The 23,411-nt window shown below is 55.9% G+C and overlaps 1 protein-coding gene across 5 annotated transcripts in view; it reads right to left on the bottom strand.

Annotated features, from left to right (window-relative positions):
- The window catches only part of PSD4 (pleckstrin and Sec7 domain containing 4), a 34,736-nt gene extending 11,354 nt beyond the window's left edge, over positions 1-23,382 (bottom strand). For 2 of the 5 annotated variants that reach the window (XM_044918719.1, XM_021697446.1), the window contains exons 1-5: positions 11,509-11,558; positions 3,588-4,617; positions 2,336-2,461; positions 1,965-2,043; positions 1,084-1,465 (exon numbers count right to left, since the gene is read on the bottom strand). In XM_044918719.1, the coding sequence (XP_044774654.1) occupies positions 1,084-1,465; positions 1,965-2,043; positions 2,336-2,461; positions 3,588-4,496 (1,496 nt within the window). In that variant the 5' untranslated portion in view covers positions 4,497-4,617; positions 11,509-11,558. Of the gene's footprint in view, positions 1-1,083; positions 1,466-1,964; positions 2,044-2,335; positions 2,462-3,587; positions 4,618-11,508; positions 11,559-23,294 lie in introns of those variants that run through there. The other 3 variants (XM_044918718.1, XM_021697448.1, XM_021697447.1) reach the window with 3 other exon arrangements.
- Positions 23,383-23,411: the final 29 nt, after the last annotated feature.

Raw genomic sequence — 23,411 nt, 5'->3', positions numbered from 1 at the left:
GCAAACTCGGGCCAGGAAAATTAATCCAATATTGTGCTGAAAATAAGATTAAACTTATTTATTTATGTAATATTTAGCTTCATAGCAAGAAAAGCCCCAATCGAGCCTTTTTTCATTACTTACTATGAACATATGGTTCTCATTTCAGGTGGATTTACTTACTTTTATTTTGGGTTGAATTGACTTTAGTTTTGGTATGACGAGCCCTCTCTTCTCCGATCCTGAAAGACTCCCCTGATTCCCAAGCCTCCCAACACCTCCAGAGGTTGTATAGTTTTCCAGATGCATGAGAGAGACACACTGCCTGAGGTTCTGGCCCCATCACCCAGTGACACTGACATGGAGGGGGGGCCGACCCTCAAGTTAGTGCAACCCAAACCATCACTGGTTCCTCCCGGCCTCTTCAGGATGTCCCCTCCTCGGCCAGCCAGAGAACAAAACCCCTTTCCTGGGTGGAGGCCCCAGGCACTGACAGCCCCCTGCAGTTTCCGGAGGCAGGCAGACATCTAGGTTGGTTTCCCAGTGGTCCTATTCCTGCCTCTGACCACAGTTCTGGGGTTAATCGATCCTGCTATGGGCCCCAAGATCCACTTCCTTGGTTCCAGTCAAACTTCCCCTTGGGGTTCTGGCTTCCCCTGAGATCTGAGCCATACCCTTGGCCTAAGGTTCACTGATGGATTTCTCCCAGGCACCTCCTCAAGGTCAAAGCAATGTGACAAGCAACATCACAAGCTCTGAGCTTCCCACTCCCCGCCCTGCCTAGCATGATTCCCGTTGTTCTGAGCACATGGCCCTGGTCAGGTCCGCTGAACACCTCCCACCCCTCTCCTGGTGTCCAGGCTCTTGGTCCATTGCCTCAGCACACGCAAATCCCGCCCCATGTGTCTGTCTGCTTTGGGGTTTCGCGTGCTTCCAAACCCTCCAGTATTGCTCAAAACTGCTGACACCCAGTCATAGAATCCTGGCTTAATAGATGTTAGTATGTTAAATCCCAATGGGCATTTCTCATGCTCCATCCAGACCAGGGTATTCATAAATGTATCCACAATTAGAAGCCAGAGAGCTGGTTAGTCGGACACTTACCCTTCTGCAGAGGTCAAGCAAGCACCAGGCTGGACGGCTCCAGCCTCTGGAGTCCTGGCTGGGCCTTCACTCCTTACTTCCTCCCCTGGTTGTGGGGCCTCTCCTGCCTCCTCTTTCTCCAGGAAACGTGGCTCTGCCCCATCTGTCTCCAAGAGTGAAGGGCGTGAAGCATCTAGTGTCCGCTCAGGAAGACTGCTGTCCCAGTGGGGGCCCCGGGGCTTTGGGCTGCCTTCCCGGGAGGACACGGGGCTGGGCCTGGGGCCGGGGCCTCTGTTCTCAGACTCGGGGCTGCTAGGTTCTGGCGATGAGGCTGGGCTCCCCCAGGGGCCAGGAGCCAAGATGCGCAGAGCAGACTCCTGGGGACACTCAGCATCACTGTCACCTGAGGAAGAGCATGGAGGGAAGCTGACATGGGGCGAGCAGCAGGCTGAGGGCCAAGGGGAAAACCGCCTGGGCTGCCACCTCCACAGGCTCCCTCCCTGGGGCTCCTCCCCCTGAAGCTGGGTAGCACGTTCTGTCCCTCCTCCAGCAGGCGGCGGCGGCGGGGACCTCCCACATGCAGAGGCAGCAGGCAGAGGGCTCCCAGGACTCCCGTCTCCAGGCAACCCTGGGGCTCAGGACTTCCTAAACCCCTAAGACCCAGGCATCAGAAATGCTGGGTCTTTGGCACATTTCTTCATTAATTCTATGAAATGAGCATTTTTAAAACCCATTGTATGAATGTAGTCACAGAAGGAGAAGCAGGATTTCACCCCTGCTCTGGTTTCAACCCGATACAATGGGACTTCTTAATGATATCTATGGATCCAAGGAGATCTTTGTCCCCACCCAGATCCAAAGCCTCCCACACCCAACTTCCCAGAGCCCATAACAGATCTCACCTCGGTCCTGGGAGATCAGAGGCACCTGGGGCCAGGAAGGACCCTCTTCTGTCTGCCAGCCTTCTGGGCTGGGCAGGGCCTGTTGAGAGAGGCACAGGATTTCCATGAGCCCTGGAGGCACTGAGAGGGGGGAGGGGGAGGGGGGGAGAATGACTTTGAGTATCCAGGGCCCCTCCCTCCCTGCTCTCTTCCCACCCAGACAGTAGGGCCCCAGTCGAGTCTGGGCCCTCAGTTCAGAGGAGGAATCCTGGATGAGAGAAGACCTGCATCCTAGGGGTGCTGATGCCCGCCCCGAAAATCGAGAATCACCAGGGCTCACGTTCCTCCATACAGATGGGGAAGGGGGTGCCGAGAGAGGGTAAGTAACTTGCCCAAGGTTGCACAGGACGTACGGCAGAGCTGGGATCAGATCCGACTTGTCCTGTTTCCCAGGCCAATGCTTTGTCCGCACAGGATGCAGCAGGTGGGGCAGGGTCAAGACTGTCTGCCAGAGAAGTCTGAGAGAGAAGGAGAGGCAAGAGGTTTGACCTGAGGGAAACTGTTCTTAGGGCCTTTAATGCACCCCGCAAGGCCTCCAGAGTCCCTCATCCATGCTCACTGACTTCTAGTCTTCTCTGCCGCTGTCCTCCTCCCTCCGTGGTCTTGCAGTACCAGCCCAAGGACAGGCTGTATTATAGGGAGGGTGACAGCGCCCAGGCACTGGGATGGGAGCAGATGCCACCTGCTGTGAGGATGGGGCTCCCAGGCTTCCCTCTGAGGACCCCAAGGGCCCTAGAGCAACAAGGTCGCGAGAATGCACTCTCACGGGACAGAGCCACAACGCCCCGCACTGGACGCCCCAGCCTTCGGGTCAGGGATCTCCAACGGTACCTAGCAGCTCCTGTGATCTTGGGGTCAGGTGGGAGAGCTGTCTGGTTACTGGCACTTCTGCATTGTTCTTTGGGACCCGAGAGATTAGAAAGTTACAGCCCCGCTCTGCCATCTTGAGTTTCCTTATCTCTTGAGCAGAGGGCTCCCTGGGAAAACTGTGCTCCCTACGGTCTCCTGTCACTTGTCCCCAGAGCTTGTCCTAGTTGCTATCAAGGATCTCTGCCATTGTCATGCGACCCGATCTATCGACCCTGGGGAGGGAGGTGCCTGGGTGGGAATGAAAGACGGTGAACTCAAAGTAACCAAATGCTGAAATCTCTCAAGAGACCAGACTCTTAAAACAGCTATCTCCCTGCTTGGGGCAGAGGTCATCTTGCAGGCTGAACGCTGCCCTGTTAACGGTTGGGAATGTCCTGGAGGTGGGAGGGGTAGAGTCTAAGAATGGCCTGGAACACACTGCAATTGGAGGAGCTGTTTGTTCTCCAAATGTGTCCAGACACAGCCTCTCTGGAGCTGGTGAGATGGAAACATTTGTGGACTTACTGGCCATCATGTTCTGTTGACATCACGGCATTTGTAGTGTCCTGTAATTCTGAAGGCCACACTGGGCCTGCTTTTCTGCTATACTACTTCAGGATTCCAAAAGGCCCTAGCATCTAAAAAGAGTGTTCTGGGCCCGGTGACCACAGAGAAAGGCCTTTCCTTCTATGTCCCTCTGCACCGCCGTGGGTTGGTCCCCAGGGCTCGGCTTACCTCACTCTCCCCCGAGTCAGGAGGTGCTTCAGGGGTCCCCTTGGTGGCCTCATCCTCCACAGTCCACGAGAAGGAGTGAGGTTTGTAGATGGGCACAGGGAATGAAGGCGTGGTGCGTCCGCTGTAATCAGCTGTGCCATCCCCTAAACCCGGCTCGCTGGCCAGTTCCCACAGCACTCCCCCTCCTGGGAGTGGAGGCTCCAGGATCTGCGGACACTGGGGCTCATGGGAGTCTGAGAGCCCCCAGGAAAAACGAGCTCCAGAAGCACTCGTGTCCGAGCGAGGGCTCTCCAAAAAGAGGGGATTGTCGAAGAATACACTCTCCTCCTCAGCACCCCACTCCGGGGAGGAGTCTGTCCCTCCCTCCCTGGGCCACACACAGTGCTGGTTCTCCGCCTCAGGGCCACTGCTGTCTCCCCGCTGGGCCGCCTCCACCGGTGAGCTGGGGTGGACGCCTGAGCTCCGGGGGCCTGCGGGGCTCGAGGGGAAAGGGGGGAGCTCCACGGGGGCCGCAGGGAGACAGCACCTCAGCTCAGCCCTGAGCCCCTCTGTCTTCTCCAGCTCCTCCTCCAGGTCCAGGACACACATCTGGGCCTGCAGGATGCCTGCCCAGAACACCACCTGGGTGGATGTGCTCTGGCCCTGCCTCGGGTTCCCCAGAGGATGGCTGTTTCCGGGTGACCCGGGGGGCGCTGCTTTGTGCCTGGGCTCCCCCTGGGAAGAGGGGAGAGCATCTGGCCTCTCAGGAGGCTCAGAGGCCCAGGTCTGTTCCCCACGAGGTTCGGGAGGGTCAGGAAGGCTGCACGTTTCCCTCAGGTGTGCTCCTGGGCCGGGCTGCAGGTTGTCTCCCAAATGGAGGTTGAGAAATTCCATGGGCTTGGGGTGTTCAGAGAGTCTGTCGTCACCCATCCTCCAGAATGCAAGCTGCTCCGGCGCCCCCAGAAGTGTCTGCCTTCACAGTCCCATTGTGTGGACCCGGGGGAGCGCTGGCCCGGGGGAGGGTGGGGGCAGCGGGGAATCCACGCCTACCCTGCAAGTGCCCAAAGCAAATGTGGGTTAGCGAAGGGCGCCCAGCCCCCGGAGGCCCACGTCTTGCGTACCAGACGGGTTTCCGGGTTTCCGGCCCCGGCTGAGGGGCCCGGGCCCTCCACAGCCCTGCCTGGGGTGAGGGGGGCGCCATGGATGCGGTCCGCCCCAAACTCCAACCACTCGCACCACAGCAGCACCTCCTCCAAAGACACCCATCTATTGGCTGAAGGTGGCCGAGTGGCCTCGCTGAAAAAGATAAACGGGACACCCTGGATCTTTCTCTCGGGCATTTGGAACGGAGAAAGGAGACCCTGAAGTGGCTGGCGGCAGGAGCGGAAGGTGGACGTTCCTCAGAACAGCACGAAAGCAGTGGCAAGCCGAAAACACACATCAAGCAACGTACGTGGGAGCCAAATAGATACAGACTGGAGGCGAGGAGCCCTGGGGGGCCTCATCCTTCGCTGAGCTACACTCAGCCGGGCCCCCCGACGGCAGGACCCCCTGCCCCTGGGCCTACCCCGCAGCACGGGGAGGAGAGGGAGTGGCCGAGCCCACGGGGGCTGCACCACACCTGCTCATACTGCCCAGTTCGTGGGCCGCACCAGCACCACATGGAAGCAGCCGCGGAATCTTGAAGGGTATTTTCCAGGAGCGCACGTGTCCATCCTCTGCATGCAGACAAGTCACATGGCTCTCTGGGTGGCCCTGAGAACAATGGCTTGTTTTGAGCCCACGGACACTATGCAACTCCTGACCCGACCCGTTCCCCGATGGGTAGTGGATCCCAGGCTGCTCAGGGTTAAGTGCATGGGCCCCTTCCAGCAGAGGTCCCCAGCACTGAATGCACCCCTGACTCCATCACATCTTCTCTGGTTTTGCCTTTGGCCCACTTCCTTCACTCACGTGTTTCCACCCTGAAGTCTTGTGTGTGCTTGTGTGCTGTATTCAACTATTTGGGGGAACAAAGGTATAAAGCAGCACACACCTGCTCCCAACTTGTAACCCCCTGATGCCTACTTACTGGCCTACCATGAGACTCTCGATAAATGGGAACCCCCAGAGCTGCAAAACCGGGGTCAGGTGGGGGGCCTACTATCCAAACCTATTGCTTAAGGTCACCTAGAAGACATAGCTTGGCACCATGCCCTCTTTCAGGAGGGCACCTGCAGAAATGACACAGGACCACCATGAATTTCAGTTTCTTGTTCCTCCTGAGGGCCTCTTCCTAAAAGTCCCTCAGAAACAGAACCCCTTTCTGGACTTTTCCCTCTCTGTCCCAACACCCCCAGTCCACCCTTGGAGCAAGAATCTGTCATTGCTGAACTCGGGCCTCACAGTCCCTGGGGAAGGCCCCTGGCCAGCCTTCAGGGCCGCCAAGTTCCTGCAGTGACGGTGGAGAACGTACTTTCCCCAAAGGTGGGGCTGTTCCTTATTTTTAATCTTGTATTCGGTGCTCTGAATCAAATCGGTGTGCCCTAGTCTCGCCCTTGGCTCTTCTCAGATAGTTTTCCTAGCTCGGCCTTTGCTTCTTCTCGGTTCTCTGTCTCCACCCCACACCCCAGCCCCCAGTTATAGGCTGAGGATGCATATGCTTTGCTCCCTAAGTCCTCGGCTGTCCCGAGGGGCAATCCCAGAATACCTTCCTCCCCCAAAGCAGCGGTCCGTTTTCTACTCTCTGACCTCTCTGCGTAAGAGAGCTGCCATCGTCCTATTTCCAAGGGCGAAGGGGGAGTGAGTCTCGCAACCCACTTGGGCAGCCCCTCCAGATCCACACCTCCCTCCCCAGGCCAGTGTGAGAGAGGAGGTGAGATCCCCCCGCTGCAGCCTTCTCGAGTAAGCAGCCCACAGGGTACAGGGGACACTGGGAAGGCAGTTCCATTAGGAGACAGAGGGGGAGGGAAGCACCTTGTTTACAGCTCACGTCCAGAGCCCAAGGCCGATGTCCCTTGACCCTCCCCCTCCCTGCCAAGATCTGGTCTATTTGTGCTTGGCTGGCTCCCCTCCCTACACCCCTGCTCCGGTGCTCCTTCCTCCACACGTCCACACATTGTGAGTGTGTGCCAGCCTTAGGAGCACGTCCCTGTGGCCATGAGAGCACTTGGCCTGGATAACATCAGTCCCCCTACCCTCATTAGTGAACTCACTTGATAGGGAAAGCTCAAACGCCAATAACTGGGATGGGAAATGCTAGCTTCGGCCCATGGGAAGGCCATCCTGCAATTTGTATGAGACAACAGTCCCACGCATTCCTCTTTGCAAATATGTACTTCTAAATAACTCTGTATATGAATTAAGGAGCCCTACGGGTAGATGTTCATGACTCTGCTAGGCATCAAAGATCACTGGATGTGCCTTCCCCGAAGAAGCCGGGCATTCCTCAGTGGGCTCCAGGGGAAAAAAATCAGAGAAGCTGTAGCAGTTTTCCAGAGACCAAAAAGGAGAGCGCAGATTTCTGGGGCCTGAGGAGTCTGAAGGGCCTGAGGGAGGTGGGGTGGGGACTGGGGAATGGAGGGAGGAAGCAGACAGACAGATCGAGCATTGGGTGGGGGAAGAGGTGTGCGGTTTGGCTAGGCCATGACTCTGAATCAAACTCAACCTGGCTACACCCCACCCCTCACTCTCCGTCTCAGAGCATTTATCCCAGGGTGTGACTGCGGGTGCTTTACCCACACGGTCCTCATCTGCATCCCCTTCCCAGAACGTGAGCACCAAGAAGAGAGGTTCTTTGTGCTTCTGTTCACCTGTCTCAGTATGGACGGGCTGAAGGACTGAATCAGTTGAGTACGTGTGTTTTACCCACTCCCACCTACAAAGTTCAGGGTGGGGTAGGTGTCCTTAACACTTTAGTTCAAGTGCATTAGAAAGTTAAAGGTTAGTGGTGTCTCTGGGACACCTGGAGAGTTATAGAGCCCTCTGGAGGTGTTCCTGGCTCTAGGCTGGCAGTTCCAAATGGGCAGCACACAGCTCCACGGTGGAGTTTCCATTAGCAAATACACATAGAGGATGCCCAAAATTTGGGACATACTGATACTAAAAATTTACTCTGTTTAACTGAAATTCAAATTTAACTGGGCATTCTGTATTTTACCTAGCAACCCTACCCCCCGGGGGAGGTGAAAAGAATGTACCAAGCCCCCGCAACGCACCAGTCACCCAGCTCGGTGCTTTACAGCTATGAGCTCATCTGTGGGTCTTGACAGCCACCCCATGAATGAGACAAGTGGTACCATTTCTTTCCTACTAATAAGGAAGCTAAGGCTCAGAGACTGTCAGAAATGGACCCAGGGAGCTCAGCTAGTAAGTAGGGGAGCTGGGATCTGCATCCAGGTCTGTGGCTCTCTTAAGTATCACTCTCTCCCCCCACCCATAAATCAATTCCCTTGCGCCTTCATGAATTAAATGAAACATGAATTACTTGTGAAGCAGAGAGTCTCTTGAATTCATCTGTTTTCCCACTGTCCAGTGTAGTGCCTGCTTTACTCAGAAGTGGTACTCCAAAAATGTCTGTGGAAATGAGAAGATGGATGGATGGATGGATGGATGCAAGGGAGGGGTAGAAGAGAGGGACGGATGGATGGATGGATGGATGAATGGATGGAAGGGAGGGAGGGATGGATGGGAGGGAAGGCTGATGGATGGATAGATGGTGGATGGATAGATGACATGATGGATGGATGATGGATGGATGAGTGGGTGGGAAGGATGGATCCCCAGAAAGCCCCTCCTCAATAACCTTACTAGAGGACTCGGGAGACTGAGGCTTGGAGGAGATTGAGCATCATTTTGGCCTCACAACTTCTCCCAAGGGCAGTCTGCCCATGAACCAATCGCATCTTCCTTCCTCCCAGGAAGCCCAGTGCCCTTGGGGCAGAGCATTCCCAGAGGTAGGGTCCTGCCAGGCCAGCAGCCAAAATGTTCATATGGGTCCTGGCTCCCAGGCAGCAGCTGGATAGAGAGGAGGAGACGTGAGGAAGACCCATGCAATCACCTTGTTTGTGCTCTCTGCCTGTGCAAGGCCATTGGCACTGAGAGTTTAAGAAGCGTCTCTCCTCCCCTGCCTCCTTTCTTCCTCTCTCTCTTTCCCTTTCTCTTCCCCTTCTCCTCTCCCTCTTTCTCTCCTCCTTTTTTTAATTGCTTCTCCCTGAATGAAGGGGTAGGATGAACTGAGGGGTAAGGTCACTTCCTATGACCATCAAGGCAGTCCCACTAGTCACCTGGGTGGGGGCAGCCTGACACGGCAAGGGTCAAGGGTGGAGCAAGGGCTTCTCTTTCCTGGAGGTAGGATGGCACCTCTTAGGCAGAGGTGGGCCAGGAACTGGGGACCAGAAGCCCAGGTCTCCCACACCGAGAATTTTCTTGGTTTACTTTTTCAGCCCTGATGTTCAGTGAAATCTCTGTTGAAATGGCTTGTCTCAGGTATCCTAACCAGAACAAAGGAGGAAGAAAGTCTGCCACGTGCCTCATAAGGTGGGTTTTGTTCACCTCCAAAATAAAGAGGCCCTCCGATGGTTTGGGGAGTGGAAGGGTAAGTTCCGGGAGAAGTGGAATGACTCTATGGAATCCAACAAAATGCTTTGAGCTCCAGAGATAGTGAGAGGAAAGAATGGGAAAGAGCAGAGGCTAGAGGGGAGAGAGGAGGTGGGGGAGGTGCCCCCTCTCTACCTTAGTGGAGAACGCTGCAGGGGCTAAGCGGGGCCTGGCTGATGGGAGTACAAGACGCAGAATCTGATTGCTGGGGGATCAAGGGGCCTAAGTCCCTCCACCCCTACCCGACCTCGCCCTGGGCTTCAATGCAACTTTGTCTTGATCTTGAGGGCAAGGAGACCAGTTGGCTCCTGGACTGTACTTTTTGAGAGTGGGTTTGCTTTTCACCCCCCTGCTTGCTGCTTGGGCACACAGCCTGTACTCTGAAGTACAGGGAGGCCACAGGAGGCTGGGGGAGAGCCTGCCCCGAGGGGGGAGGTGGCAGCCTTGAATGTCTGCAGCCCCCCTACGTCTGGAGGCTCACAGATGAGCCTACAACTGACGAGCTCTGTGACTCTGATCAAAAACTTCCCTGGTTCCTTATCTGTAAAATAAGGAAGTAAGATGAAGTAAAGCTATTCTGTAGATTTGTGATAAAGCAGGACGGGTCTGAGAGCTGCCGCTGGCCTGGCCCCCGGTAGGTGCTCAGCAATAGCACGTCCTGCTCAGTTCAGCTTTGCTCCTTTGCTGGTCATTTAGAGAAGCCAAAACCAACAAGCCCACAAACCACCCTCCCAGGGGGCTCCCTCAACGCTCAGCCTCCCCCCGAGCGACCTGTCTCTGTCCCTCACTCCCTTTAAGCTTCCAGACTCAGCAGACATTCCTCCCTTTTGCCCTGGAAATTTTTCCTTCCTATGGAAAAAGCAGAGGCTCCTGGCCCGCCCAGGGATTTAGGAGGTGGCCTGTCCCCACACAGCCCTCGGAGGAGCCAGGTTAGGGATGTCATCCAGAGGGCAGAGGAATAGAGAAGTTCCTTATCTGGAGTTGCAGGACAGATGCTCCCGTCTGAACCTGGGCCAGAGCACTGTGAGAGACAGGACTAGGGGCAGCCCCACATCCTGCCCACACGGAAGAAGCCTTCATGCAAGTGTGCACGGGGGGTGGGGGGGTGGGGGGGGAGCAGTGGTGCTGAGGACCCTGCGGGGGCGGGGGTTCAACTGGGGCTCAGGCAGAGAGAAAAGAGAGGGAGGAGAGAATGGCGATGCACAGAGGATGGGGTACAGAGAAGATGGGGCAGAGATGTTGGGGTACAGAGAGAATGGGGGCAGAGCACCGCTGTGTCCCCAGAGCAGCTGTCCCCTGGGAAGGACAAGGACCCCCCGAGGAGGGCTCAGGGCCAGGCTGGACCACCCTCACCCCTTCTTGGGTCTCCCCTTCCTTCCCCAGAGAGCCCAGCAGCCCAGGTTCTAAGCCCTGTGCTGGGTGGTTCCTTATCTGTAGAAAGAAGCAGCTTTGGGATGTTCTGAAGGCCCAGGAGGCTGGGGAGACAGGCCCATCTGAGGCACATTCCTTCCAACCTGGCTGAGGTTCAACAGGCCTGAGGGGTATTTATTATTTGCTGATGACAGGTCACCCTCCCCTGCCTTTTTTAGCAGAGAAGTGACACCAACCATAGGATCTTAGGCCCCAAAAGGACCTTCCCTCCGTGAGACTCCATCTACCACGAGGATGACAGCTACGAGCAGAAGGCCTCAGTGTCCCAAACAGGGAGGCTTCTGCGAGTAAAACGATGGCCGTCACACATCAGGTCAGTGGGTCTAAACCTAGGCTGCCCTGGCAAGCCAGCTACTGGGGTCCCTAGCACTAACCCCGCCTCTTGGGGTGCGGCCCGAAAGGCGAGGTAGAGCTGGGGGCCCCCTAATGGTGGATTCTGCATCTGAGCTCCCACAGTGCCTGCACCCAAAGCTGCCCCCACCCCAAAGCCCAGGCCTGTCTGGCTTCCTTCTCTCCAGCCTCTCCAAGGCTCACTGGGGGCCTCTGGCCACAAAAGCCCTCACTGGGTACCCAGCCACAGTCATCACTAGGGACCCAGGGAGGCCCACAAGGGGCTCAGGAAGGAGCCCCTTCCTCTGCCCCGTCCCCCTTCGTAATTGCAGACCCCCAGCGGCTCTGGAGAGGCCAGGGTAAGTGGGGGCCAGATTGGGAGGGGTCGGTTGAGGGAGGAGGGGGACAGAGAGAAGGAAGACGAAGGTGAGGGTGGCAGCCCTGCCGGGCTCACAGAAGGTGCGGACGCAGTGGGCCCACAGAGGCCTCCTTCCTGTCCACCTGCCCCAGCAGCTACCACAAGGGCCCACACGGGACTCTCCGCATCCCCTGCTCCCCCCAGCTCCGTCCCAGGCACCACCCCCAGCAGGCCCACCTTGCTCACCTCCAAAAGCCCCGGGAAAGGGTAAGTGGGCCTTCCCGATGCAAGGGGCCGTCCACCGTGAATGGAGAATGCTGCTGCCGTGCTTCCGACTTCCGCTCCCCTCACCACCACTCGCTCACCCCTCCCGCCCTGCGGCCTCCCCAGGGCTCCGAGCTGCTCGCCACCTCACACTTCCTGCCCACAAGACAAGCGCCTCCATTCCCAGGCCCACTGCCTCTGGCCCCCTTCCCCAGGCCCCCCGCTGCCGGGAGGCCCCTACCCAGCACAAGGCCCAGAGAGAAGTGCCGACGCCCTTCTCCCCAGTCAAGGGCCCCGGGGAGAGAAAGGGGAAGGTGCTGTGCCCTGGGCTGGGGACAGGCCCCACCCCCTTCCTCCCTGTGGTTCTGTCACCAGGTTCTCATCTCTGCCCCAGCTGGCGGTCCCTTGCCACCAGGCACCTGGGGGACAGAGGAGGGCCCTGGGCCTGGCAGCTTTCCTTTTCCCGTTTCTCATAAATGACATTGGGAACGCGGCGTGGCCTCTTCTCATGTAGGTAACCGCGGTGCGGATACAACTGTCTTTTTTACAAAGTGTCCCCCGGTGGCACCTCAGTCGCCCCTCTCAGCTCCTTTATGGAGCACTGCTATATCCATTACAGATTGGAGGCAGGCCCAGAGAGGTTATTCCACTGCCTAGGGTTGCACAGCTGAGGTTCGAACTCAGAGTGTCCGACCACGAGAACCAACTGTCATGCGTTCCCACTGCTGAATTCCCATCATGTGTCTGCAGGACGCAGGTCCCAGGTGTCCACGAGTGTGAGACAGGGGATGGTGGGGAGCCACGCTCATGCACCAGTCTCTTCTCTCTCTGCACAATCAACGTCTCCAGCCCCCACCGCTACCACTTTCCCTGCTGAGGCTCCAAAGCCCCTGCACCCCGCCCCCCACCCGCAAGCTCCAGTCCGCACAATTACAAGTGTCCGGGAGACCCTGCCACCAGCAGGTCCCAGAAGCAGAGTACCTTCTGACCCAGGCCACCCCGGCCCATAGTTTAGAGGGCCTAGCTCCAGCTCTCCCTTCCTCCAGCTGCGTCCCTCGCTCACAAGGCCAGGCCCACCAGGCCCACCAGGCCCTTCTCCACCACCTCAGAGCACCCAGGAGCCTGGAAGTCTCGGCTTCCGGGCCCCCGCGCCATCTGCCTGCCATGAGGAACTGCATCACCGCTCTGTGCGGCCCTAGAGACAGGGAGGGCGTGGACGGGGCTTGCGCCTGTAGGCGTTGCTCCCCACCCCAGCGTGCACACGTGATACAGGGTAGAGACGGTGGAGGGGAGGTGGGCAATGGCAGGGGTTGGAGGTTGGAAGTGGGCTCGGCTGCAGTAGCCACATTTGCGGGAGGCCGAGAATCTCAGTTCAAGCCTGGACCTGCCGGTCACTATTAAGATGGGAGGCAGGAGGACAGGACTCACTTTATAGAACACTTCGTCGGCTGCAGTTGTAACTTTTACATATTCGAACACATCGGATGGGGCCCTCCACTGTTCCCTCTCTGGGGCTGGCAAATGGGACAGCAGGCTTATCTCACCAGTGCCTCAGACTCACCGCAATGCTAACCCGGTTCCTCACCTCCCCCAGGCTGCCCCTCCTTCTGTATTCGGGATTTTATAGAACTGTGCCCAGCTATGTACGCCAGGAACCCAAAGTCACGTCAGCCTGAATGCAAACCCTCCCCGGAGGCCTCCGGCCTCCCAGGGCCTCTCTGGAATGTGGCCCCGGGTGGCCAGTACCCAATCCTCCTGCGGTCCCTATGTGAGAAGCTGCTAACCCCTCAGGAATAAAACACAGGATGTCTGTCCCCAGGGAGCGTCCAATCTAGTGATGGGGCCAGAAAATAAACAAGTGGCCTAAGCAATCAACATCTGATTGTAAACTGTGAGGGATGCTGAGGAAGGAAGGGGCAGGGAGCGCGGAGGGCCGGCAGCAGGGACGGAGGCAGGGGACCAGCAATGCTCGTGGGGACCTTTATACCCTGGTGAAGGGGAGCCAGCATGTCTAGTTCCTTGCCTGAGACTGGAAAGTTCTCCATGCGTTAAGGGGACAGAAAGCGAAGCCAGTGTGGCCGGTGAGCTGGCTCAAGGGACAGTGGGAGAAGACGAGGTGGGAGGGGCAGGACCAGATGCCAGGGGGTCCCCAGTGGTCAGCCAGCGTGCATGCTAAGCGGGGGAATGGCAGGTCAGGGATCCCTGCATGTTGGTTTATAAGACCATCTGCTGCTGTATGGACAACAGCCAGTCACTCACTGAGCGCAGGGAGACCAGCTGGGGGCTCCGCGGTCCAGGGGAGGCAGGCTTGGAGGGGTGCAGAAAGGGCAGAACAGGGGAGGCAGAGGACTTGGGACACGCACTGGGCTGAGTGGGCGGACCAGCTGCTTAAGCAGGAGTGAGCATGGGTGAGCAGCACTTTATAGAACACTTTGTCGGCTGCAGCTGTAACTTTTACATATTCTACACCGCGGGCTGATGGAGACTACGTGGGACAAGTCTGCAAAGGAGAGTGAGAAGGGGCTGCCAAGGAGGGGACAGAAACATGGGGAGTGTGGCATCACAGAAGACAAGAGGAGGAGGAGGTAACTTTAGAAGGAGGAAGTGGTCAGCTATGTCAAATGCTGCTAGAAAGGCTAGGGAGGTAAGGTGCGAAGTGGCCATCGAATGTGGCCGCACGGGGGTCACGGACGAGCAGGGGTTGGGGGAGCAGGGAGCAAAAGAGGGGCCGAAGCCAGGCGGCATGAGGTGAGGACCGATGAGGAGCGGAGGACCTGGGGTCGACCTCCCAGACCCCGACCCCGAGTCTGCCCCCTGCAGTGCAGCCGTGATCCTGGCACCAGCAGCTCCCGTGACTGCCCTGTGGCAGGTCAGGCGGGGCCCGGTGCTCCGCCTCCTCCGTGTGTTTCGGAGTCTGCACGCTCTCTGCCACATGACCTTCTCAAGGGCAAGGCCTGGCGTTCACCTGCGGAGCACCGAGGCTGCGTGGCAGAGGCCTGGCTCGTAAGTGCCCACTGCCACTTGATGAACGAATGAGCGAAAGCCACTCATCGTCTCCTCCGGGATCGCTTCGGGACAATGCCATGGGCGACGGAATGCGCCCCACCCCTTTCCTCCCAGGCGGTGGGGCTTGTCTGCAGGCATGCGGGGCGCGTGTCTAGCGGTGTGGGGCATTCCTGCTCACAGCAATCTCCAAAAGCAGACTCCCCGACTGGTGCGGCCCCCGGCTCCCTTCCATCTCCGAGCTTTCATCTCCTTCCCAAGGTTGCCGGGACTAAAACTCTAGACGGGGGGAATCCCTGGATACAGGCAAGGAGGGCACAAGCTCAGTGGCTGCGGGGCTTGGAGGAGGGCAGGAGGAAGGAAACGGGCTCCTGCCCAGAGCCCTGCCAGCTCGAGCTTTGATCGGCCACCCCTCCCCGTGCCTGGGCCACTGTGCCCTCCCCAGGGCCCAGAGGACACCCAGCCTCCTCTCCTGACCACAGCCCCTGGGCACGCAGCCTTGCCAGGCAGCCCCTTCCTGCCTCCTTCGAGGTAAGAGACTTCCTGTTTGCCCGCAGAGGAAGCGGCTCAGCACAGGTAGGGAGGGGGCAGCTGACAAGCTGAGCACAGAAGAGAGCATGGGGCCCACCTTCCAGGAGAGGGGCTCTGGGGATTCCAGCACCCAATCTGCCCTCCTGAGAGGCGGAGGCATGAGAGGAGCAGGGGCGGCAGGGAAGGGAAGGGCACCTGACTTGCCCCTGCCGGTCACCGCGGGCCCCCGTGTGCTGACATTCACCGGGCCCTTGACAAGCAGCATGTCCAGCCCATGAGGCTGGGGTGGGAATGGGGCGATATTACCCTCATGCTGCCGAACAGATGGGGAGACGGAGGGTCTGAGCAGTCACTCTGGCTGCATTTGAACCCAGGACTGCCAAATCCAAGCGAATCCACTTTCTTCTCTACCCCGCTGCACCTGCATACTGCTGATGGGAAGGAGCAGGCCTTCTCTCCAAGCGAGCAGTACTACTGGCAGCATCTCTCCCAATTTGAAGCTTCTAGAAGCTCACTACCGTCCTTCCGGGGACACCAGCGATTGGGCAGCGTGAGAGCCGAAGCCAGAAGCACCTAGTGCCCTCCTGTGTGCCTGGAGGACAAACTTCTGTCCTTTAGGGAGGCCTGGGGGGAAGGCAGCCACGTGCTCCTTCCTCCAGCAAAGGCCCTATTCCCTCCCAGCTCTCCAGCCTCCACACGCCTGGGGCCTCAGGCAGGACAGTCAGGAGGACACCTGCCTCCCTAAACATTCCTCTGCCAGGTTAGATGGTTATTGCACTGGCCCACGTGACTCTGGGCCCCCTGGGGATCTGAGCCCAGAGCTGGGGGCCGGGAGGGGTGTGGGGGGGTGGTGAGGGCTTCCCTCGCTAATGCCTATAGTCCTAGAATGGGAGGGAGAAGTCGCTCGGAGGCAGGGCCACGGGGAAAGGGAGCCCAGCCCAGCAGTAAAACCACCACCAACCACCCAACACCTAGGCGGGCCCCAGTGCGGGCCCTGGTTTCCTGGAGCAGGGCAGGAAGTACGACAACAGTGGATGACAAGCTTCTACCTCTTGGACTTGGCTGCCCAATTCCGTGGTAGGCACAGATGCCCAGGCCACAGCTCCCTGGACCCCAGACTCTGTCTGCCAAGGCTCCCCTTCTCCGCTCCCTCCCAACTCCGCACATTTGTAGATGGGCACCTTCCCTGCAGCCCCTTGTCCTGGGTCTGCCCTCCTTAGGGAAGCAGCGGGTAGGATTGAGCCATTCCCCTCAGTCTCCAAACCCCCTTGGCACCCAACAGATGCTCACCAGCATCTGCTGAAGTCCGGGAGCATGGAGTTGTTCTAGCGGCAAAAATGCTCACAACCTGAGCACCCACAACTGGGAACTGGACAATAGATCATGGTAGAGCCTGCAGCCATATGGTGAGCCTTAGCCACCTTTAACTAGCTCAGTTTTATTTTTTTTATTTTTTATTTTTTTAAAGATTTTATTTATTTATTTGAGAGAGAGAATGAGATAGAGAGAGCATGAGAGGGGGGAGAGTCAGAGGGCGAAGCAGGCTCCCCGCTGAGCAAGCAGGGAGCCTGATGCGGGACTCGATCCCGGGACTCCAGGATCATGACCTGAGCTGAAGGCAGTGGCTTAACCAACTGAGCCACCCAGGCGCCCCTAACTAGCTCAGTTTTAGAGAGCATTTAATGCGTGGAAGGATGCTCATGGCATATTATTAAGAATACCAATTACATATTCATTATGATCTCAATTTTTAAAACCTTGTTTGTGTATTTAGGCAACAAAATACCAAAGCATCGGTTGGTAGTGGTCTGTGTGTGGCCACAGTACACGTGATTGAAAGTTCTTTATACTTTTTTTGGGTATGTATCTAATTTTAAAAAATAAATATGTATTATGTTTATCATCAGCAAAAATAAGAAAGGTATTAGGAAATTAAATATGCTGAATTAAATAATGACTATTTCTGCTCAGTTTAAAGACTGGGATATTCTTTGCCAACCTCGCTCCTCCTTTCCGGTGGAGGCGGGGCACTAGCAAGCCACGGGGAGGGCCTTCACCGTTTTCGACCCCTCACTGTCACCACCCCTCAAGGGACTGCCAGGGTGGCCTCTCTGCTGGTGGAGTGGGGACCTGCTTGGAATCCCAGAGTTGCTATGAAGATTATTTTAAGGTGAAGAGTTTTGAGATTTGACAGGTGCAAGGAGAAGTCTTCTCAGCGCTTCCCTCATCTGACTAAAAGCAGCAACTTCTGGAAAATAAGGGTGCCATAAATTCCTTCTTCAGGGTGGAGCTACTCCCAGAAGACCATATAAAAATCATCCCAAATCCCTTCTCTAGGAAGGATGATGGCCCTGAGGGACACTGAAAGGCCACCCATACCATAGAGACAAACATTACCACCAACTTTCTCATCTCTCATTTGTTCTAAAAACCCGTTTGTCTTTCCTAAAGAAACCTACTGGTTCTTCCCATAGAAGCCTTTTTTTCCCTGCCCCCGTTCCCCTATGAAGTATATACGCTTTTCACCATTTCACAAGCCAGCTACTTCCTGGCTGGCTCTCAGGGGCATGCCGATATACCTTTTTCTACTGTTAACCTGTCTTTCGTCAGATTAATTTGCCTGTCTCAGTGACTGAATCTAAGAGGGTAGAGGAAGAGTTTTTTTCCCTCTCCTACATGGCAAAGATGACCTCCTCCAGGACGCCATGAATCTGAGGCTGTGTTTGCCTATAGGTACATGGTACACATAATGAACATTTTTAATAGATGAGGATTTATTTGAATATGCATTTAAAAAATATAACTGATACAACAAACCTGCGCTTCCACAGATGTTATTTCTTAGGACCACGTGGAAGTAAATAGTGGCTACTTTATTTTCAACATTGTGTATCGTCAAGGAAAAATATGAAATAAAATCGTATAGGTGGAAAACTCTTCCGTCAAAAATCATGACAAGATACTTAGTAAATGAGTAGACCCTGTGTACGGCTGACTCTAACCTTTTGAGCATTCACTTTGAAGAAAGAACTGGGAGTTATATATGATAACGCTAATTAGCCTTGATCAGTCATTAACTGCTGAATAGGACAACGAGCAGGAATGCAAGGCTCCGGTGTTACAGAAAACAGCAGGTATGCTCTGACCTGGGGAAGGAGAGAGACAACACTTAGAGCAAGGCATTTCCTGGGGCCACCTGAAAGGCCCCGCACTTCCCCGGGGGTGCCCGGGCTTAACCCTGCCCAGAGCAGCAAAGCCCTGGGCTTCTTAGTGCCCTCTCTGCGCCAGCAGGAGCTGATCTGTGCTCTGTCCACAGTCGCCCGCAGGGACAGAGGGGTGGCCTGGGGTGGCAGCTTCCAGTGGGAACGGCACTGGGGCCTCAGAGCTCACCCGTGGGAAGAGAGCCCGCGCACCTGCGCCGCCCGAGGCCCTCTCCCTCCTGTCTCTGCACGTCCATGCTGCCTCCTCCGAGGTAGCACCGGGAGACACCAGGAAGGCAGGGCCCCCCCCCCCACCCATGCCCAGGCTCCTGTGCTGAGAGGAGGCCTCCCTGAGCTCACGGAGCCAGCAAAGGGAGAGTTCCAGAGCGCACCCAGCCTCCTTGGCCGGCTCAGCCTGTCCATCCACTTCTCCTCCCCTGCCCGCCGCAGGCTCTGCTCTGCCTGGGCCGCTCTTGCCTACACTCTCTCCCGGGGTGACCTTCCTCACCCCGCAGGTTCATCTCCCACCTGCTCGCTGATGCCCGGGGTCCTAACTGCCGGCAGGAATCCTCTAGCCGGATGAGCAGGTCTGAGATTTAGTAGCATGCCCCATAGTATGCCCACGTCCCACGAACACGCCTTCCCATCCCCGTGCCCAGGCCCGCCCCTCCTGGGTCCTGTCTGTGGCGTCACATCCACCCCGGTCTCCCAGTTAACAGCCCTGACACCAGGCCAGACCCTTCCTGACCCCAGTGTCCCGTCCTGCGGCTTCGCCCTCCCCGGCAGGTGCCACTGCCCCACCCTCACCCCAGAGCCCCCACCCCCTCACCAGGAGAACGGCAGGGACCTCCTGCCCCTCAGGCTCACACAGGCAGAAGTCCCCAGTTCTCCAGGGGATCACTCCTGCCCCTGAAAATTCTTCCTGCTGACTCCCACCCCCTCCGTCACCCATGTTGCCAGCAGGGAAGGCCCAACACTGGTATGGAAGACCCCCCCAGCCTCTCCCAGGACCACGCATCCACACCCTGGAGCACAACCCTGAAGTCTAGGGGAGTCTAGGGGCCTCAATGCTCCGGGTACTTTGGCGCACTGGGTCATCGCTGTTCCTTTCCCCACTCTCCAATGCATCTCTCAAATCCTCCTCGTCCTCCGAGCCTCTCCCCACAATGCCATCTCTTCAAACAATCTTTGTAGACCATGCCACGTAGCCAGTGGGGTTTATCTGAGGCGCGATTCTTGCTAATTGAAAAGAATCAACTGTTAGAGGAATTCCATAACCCCAGCTAGGGAACGCGGGGCAGAATCAGGAGTGACGAACCAAGGGCTCAACACAGCAGTCAGATCCATCTTTTTAAAAAAAAAAAAAAAAACAGCATCGGGTTTAAAAAGTAAGAAGAGCATGATTTGTAGCACAATACAATTTATGTAGGTTTAAAATACATGCATACATAGATCACCATCATCTATTTCTCTAGAATGCATCCCGGTCCCAGGAAAAACCTACCAGAAATATATCCGTGGAGCTGAGGCTCACAAGCAGGGCAGGGGGAGATGGGGAGGGGCAGTCGACGGGACGAGATTTGAGGGGTGAAGAAGAAATCCTAATTAAGACCCCAGATAATTCAATCACAACAACAACAACAAGATGAAAATCCTATTTAAACCAAGACAAAGAGCTAAAAACACACGTGAGGTTCCTAACAGCACTCACTGGAAATACATATGAAAACTGGAACGTGGTGCCAGGGGTTTCTATCTGTCAGGCTGCCAAGAGCAAGGGCTCTAAGTCACACCGAGGCTCTGGAAGGCCGGCTGGCAGCAGCAACCAACACCTAAAATCCTCGGGGCGTTTAAATCAGTCATCCCGCGTTCATGAACTGCTCCTGCTGAAATAGTCACAGAAGTGAGTGGGTATGTAGGTACACGTATGCTTAACGCGCTACTGTCCGTCACAACAAACCCACACACAAAAATGGGGAGAACCATTTCGAAGCCCATAGAGGACTGGCTAGATGAACATGGTGCCTCCACTCAGGGAGACATTACACATTTATTTTAAAAGGATGAAGTATTTCCATAGGTCCTGAATCAGAAGAAGTATCTTAAGTAAAATAATAGTAAGAAGAAGTACAGAACTGAGTATTATTACTGTTTGTGTAGAAAAAGAGAAGTTACACATACCTGTATGCTCCTTTACAAACAGAACCTATCTCTGGAAATATTCTCTAGAAATCGCCTCTGAAGAGGGGAATTGAGAGCACAGGAGGGGGAGGAAGATTTTTCACTGTGCACCTTAAGGGCTGTTTCAATTAACATTTATAAAAAGATTTTTAACACATACAAGTGGTACCTTTAAAAATGCTTTCTAAAGAATTTTTAACCCATGCAAATGTTATCTTAAAAAGAACAAAAGAAGTGGAATGTGCTCCTAACCCCTACTGTCTTCTCTAACCACCCCCTGCTCTTAGGCGCTAGGATCCCTTGCCACTGGATTCCTTTCCATTGTGGACAAACATCCCTTCAGCCAAAACCTCCCCCACCCCGTCTCTGTGTCTCAGCACTTGACTCTAAACTGTACCACTTGATTGTAAATCCTGATTCTTCACTTACTAGCTGTGTAAAAGTGGGCAACTTTCCTCCTCTCTGGGTCTCAGTTTTCTCATCCGTGAAATGGGACAGTACCATATCTCAGACTTGCTGTGAGGATCTGTGTTTGCACATAAGGTGCTCAAAGGAGAGCCTGGCATACAGTACGTGTTCAATAAATGTAAATTATTATATACTGTTCTGTTTCCCTTTTAAGACTACTAATGAGATCAGCTAATTAAAGAATGAAAGATTACTGGAATCTTCCAAGAAGGCGAGTTTTTCTCCCCATATCCAGTTTCCAGAGTTTTTACCTATTTTTAAAAACTTGGGATCGGCCTCCCACTTTAGCTCTTTTTTGTGGGCCCATGATGGTGTTCTTGACAGATTCTGGGTGTAAGGAAAGCAAGTGATGCCCTTCCCGCCAAGACACATGCTCTCCATCTCTAGTGATCATCTATTCCCCTGCTCAGTGTAAACCACCAGGCTTGACCCTGGGTTTGCCAGGGAGCATATGAATCTTCCTGCCACAGCAGCTGGGGGCGTCACCTGCTTTCCTGGATGCCTCTGGTCATCAGGCTGAGGCCCCATTCAAGAAGAGCCTCTGAAATGCCTGCTTGCCTCCCAGTCACACTGGCCTCCTTCCTGTCCCTCCAGCATGCCCAACACGCTCAAGCCTTATTTATGCCTCAGGGCCTTTGCACTTGCTATTCCTGCTGCCTCAAATGTTCTTCCCTCAGAGAGTCACATGCCTCTGTCTTATCTACATTCAGTCTCCACTCAAATTTCATCTCCTCAGCACAGGCTGTCCTGACCACTCTATGAACACAACAGCTCATCACCTTCTAACCCCTTAAGCTACTTTCTTTCTCTTCGTAGCATTTATCAGATAGGACCTTAAAATCACTGTTGTTGTTGTCTATTACCCATTTCTCCCCACGAGAAAATACGCTCCATGAGGGGGAAGACTGTATTGTTCACTGATGCATCCTGAACACCTGGAACAGTGCCTGGAAGGTACAGGCCCTCAGTAAGCATCCGTTGAATGAACGAATGAGCGTGTGAGCCCACAGAGCCTGTCTTCTGGGGAGGCTTAGAGTTCCGCCTTGATGTAAGCCCCCCAACAAGTGTACTCTGAGGACTCCAGAGAGGAGCTACTCACCACTCACCCATTGCTCACTCACCCCTCGTGGGCAGCTCAGAAGTCCCTGCTCATGGAAACAGAGGACATCCTATTCTGAGCCCCCAGAGTTTTAGGGCCTGAAAACCGTACACCCTCCCACCTCATTTAGAAAGCTTGTCCCTTGGCTAGCTAAGGGCTAATTTCTCTTGTCTCACCACCATGCCCATCACCAGCCCATTTCTTTTGTTTTTATAGCATTTATCTCTCCGAAATAATGTGATTCACCCCCTTACTTGTTTCTCTCTCATACAATTCATATGTAAACAAGAGCAGTTGTATTTCCGATGCCTACCTGCCTGATTAGTAGTTAGCACTCAGTAAATATCTGAGTTGAATGAATGAATGAATGAATGAACGAATGGCTCTTCTTCATAGGCCCCACAGAGAGAAAATACCATGTCTGAAAGAAAAGAACGAATCACTCAGTACTATCTGCTGTCTAACCTTGACCTTGGTGTACTTCTTATGCAGAGGGGCTCACAGACATCCAATTAGTTGCTAATTACATTCAATCAGCGCTGGGCTGGGGAAAGGGCTGGGCTAATGAGTAATGAGGTTCAAGGGCAGGTGGAGCCCCAAGCTGCCCAGGCCCTCATTTTGATGCTGGTCTCCTGACCTAGCATGCAGGCCACAGACACAGGGGCCTGGACGCGTGCACTGCCCAGAGCAGCAAAATCCATCTTGCAGCATGGAAGAAACCAGCAAAGAACGCACATCCCTGGCTCCGCCGTCCTACTGAAAGGACAAGCCAGACTCCATTCTAGGACCAGAAAGGAACCCTAGAGGGGATGTGAGTTTGTTAGCTGAGCAGACACTGTCTACCTTCCCGGGAATCTCAGAGGGGCCAAGGAGAGGGGCCAACATCCAAGAGGGCAGGGAGGAGGTCAGGGGCCACTGCGGCACAGGACGACGGACACCAGCAGCGAAGCCCTCGCTGTCACCCAGATCCAGCCGGCCCAGCTGGAGAACCTGTGGAGCCACCGCAGCCCAGGCCCCGGGCAGACTCTCCCAGTGGGGCACTGTCGCCACCGTGTGCCGTCCCTGTCACCAGATTAGGTTGGACTCTGAGGGCCTCCTCCCCCGCTCGCTCTCCCCCCTCCCGCGGCCTCTTCCCGCTCTCCCCGTCCGCGGGCCCCCTCGACCTCGGCGCGAGGCCCCGCAGCCCCGCGCAGGTGCTCCCCGGCTCGGCGCGCCCCGCGCCCGGCACGCAGTCACTGTCGAGGGCGGCGGGGGCGCCCCGGCCCGGCCTCCCCGCGTGCCCTTACCCACTTCCCGCCGGGCTCCTGCTCCGGCCTCCCGCCGGCCCGGCTGCCCCATGGCCCGGCGCCCGGGCGCGGGCCGGGAGCGCGAGGGCTGCGGGCGGCGGCTGCACGGGGGCCGCG

The sequence above is a fragment of the Neomonachus schauinslandi genome, chromosome 10 (assembly GCF_002201575.2).
Source record: "Neomonachus schauinslandi chromosome 10, ASM220157v2, whole genome shotgun sequence".
NCBI classification, from domain to species: Eukaryota; Metazoa; Chordata; class Mammalia; order Carnivora; family Phocidae; genus Neomonachus; species Neomonachus schauinslandi.
The sequence above is the reverse complement of the archived record's forward strand: the minus strand, read 5'-3'. Positions and strand labels throughout refer to the sequence as shown.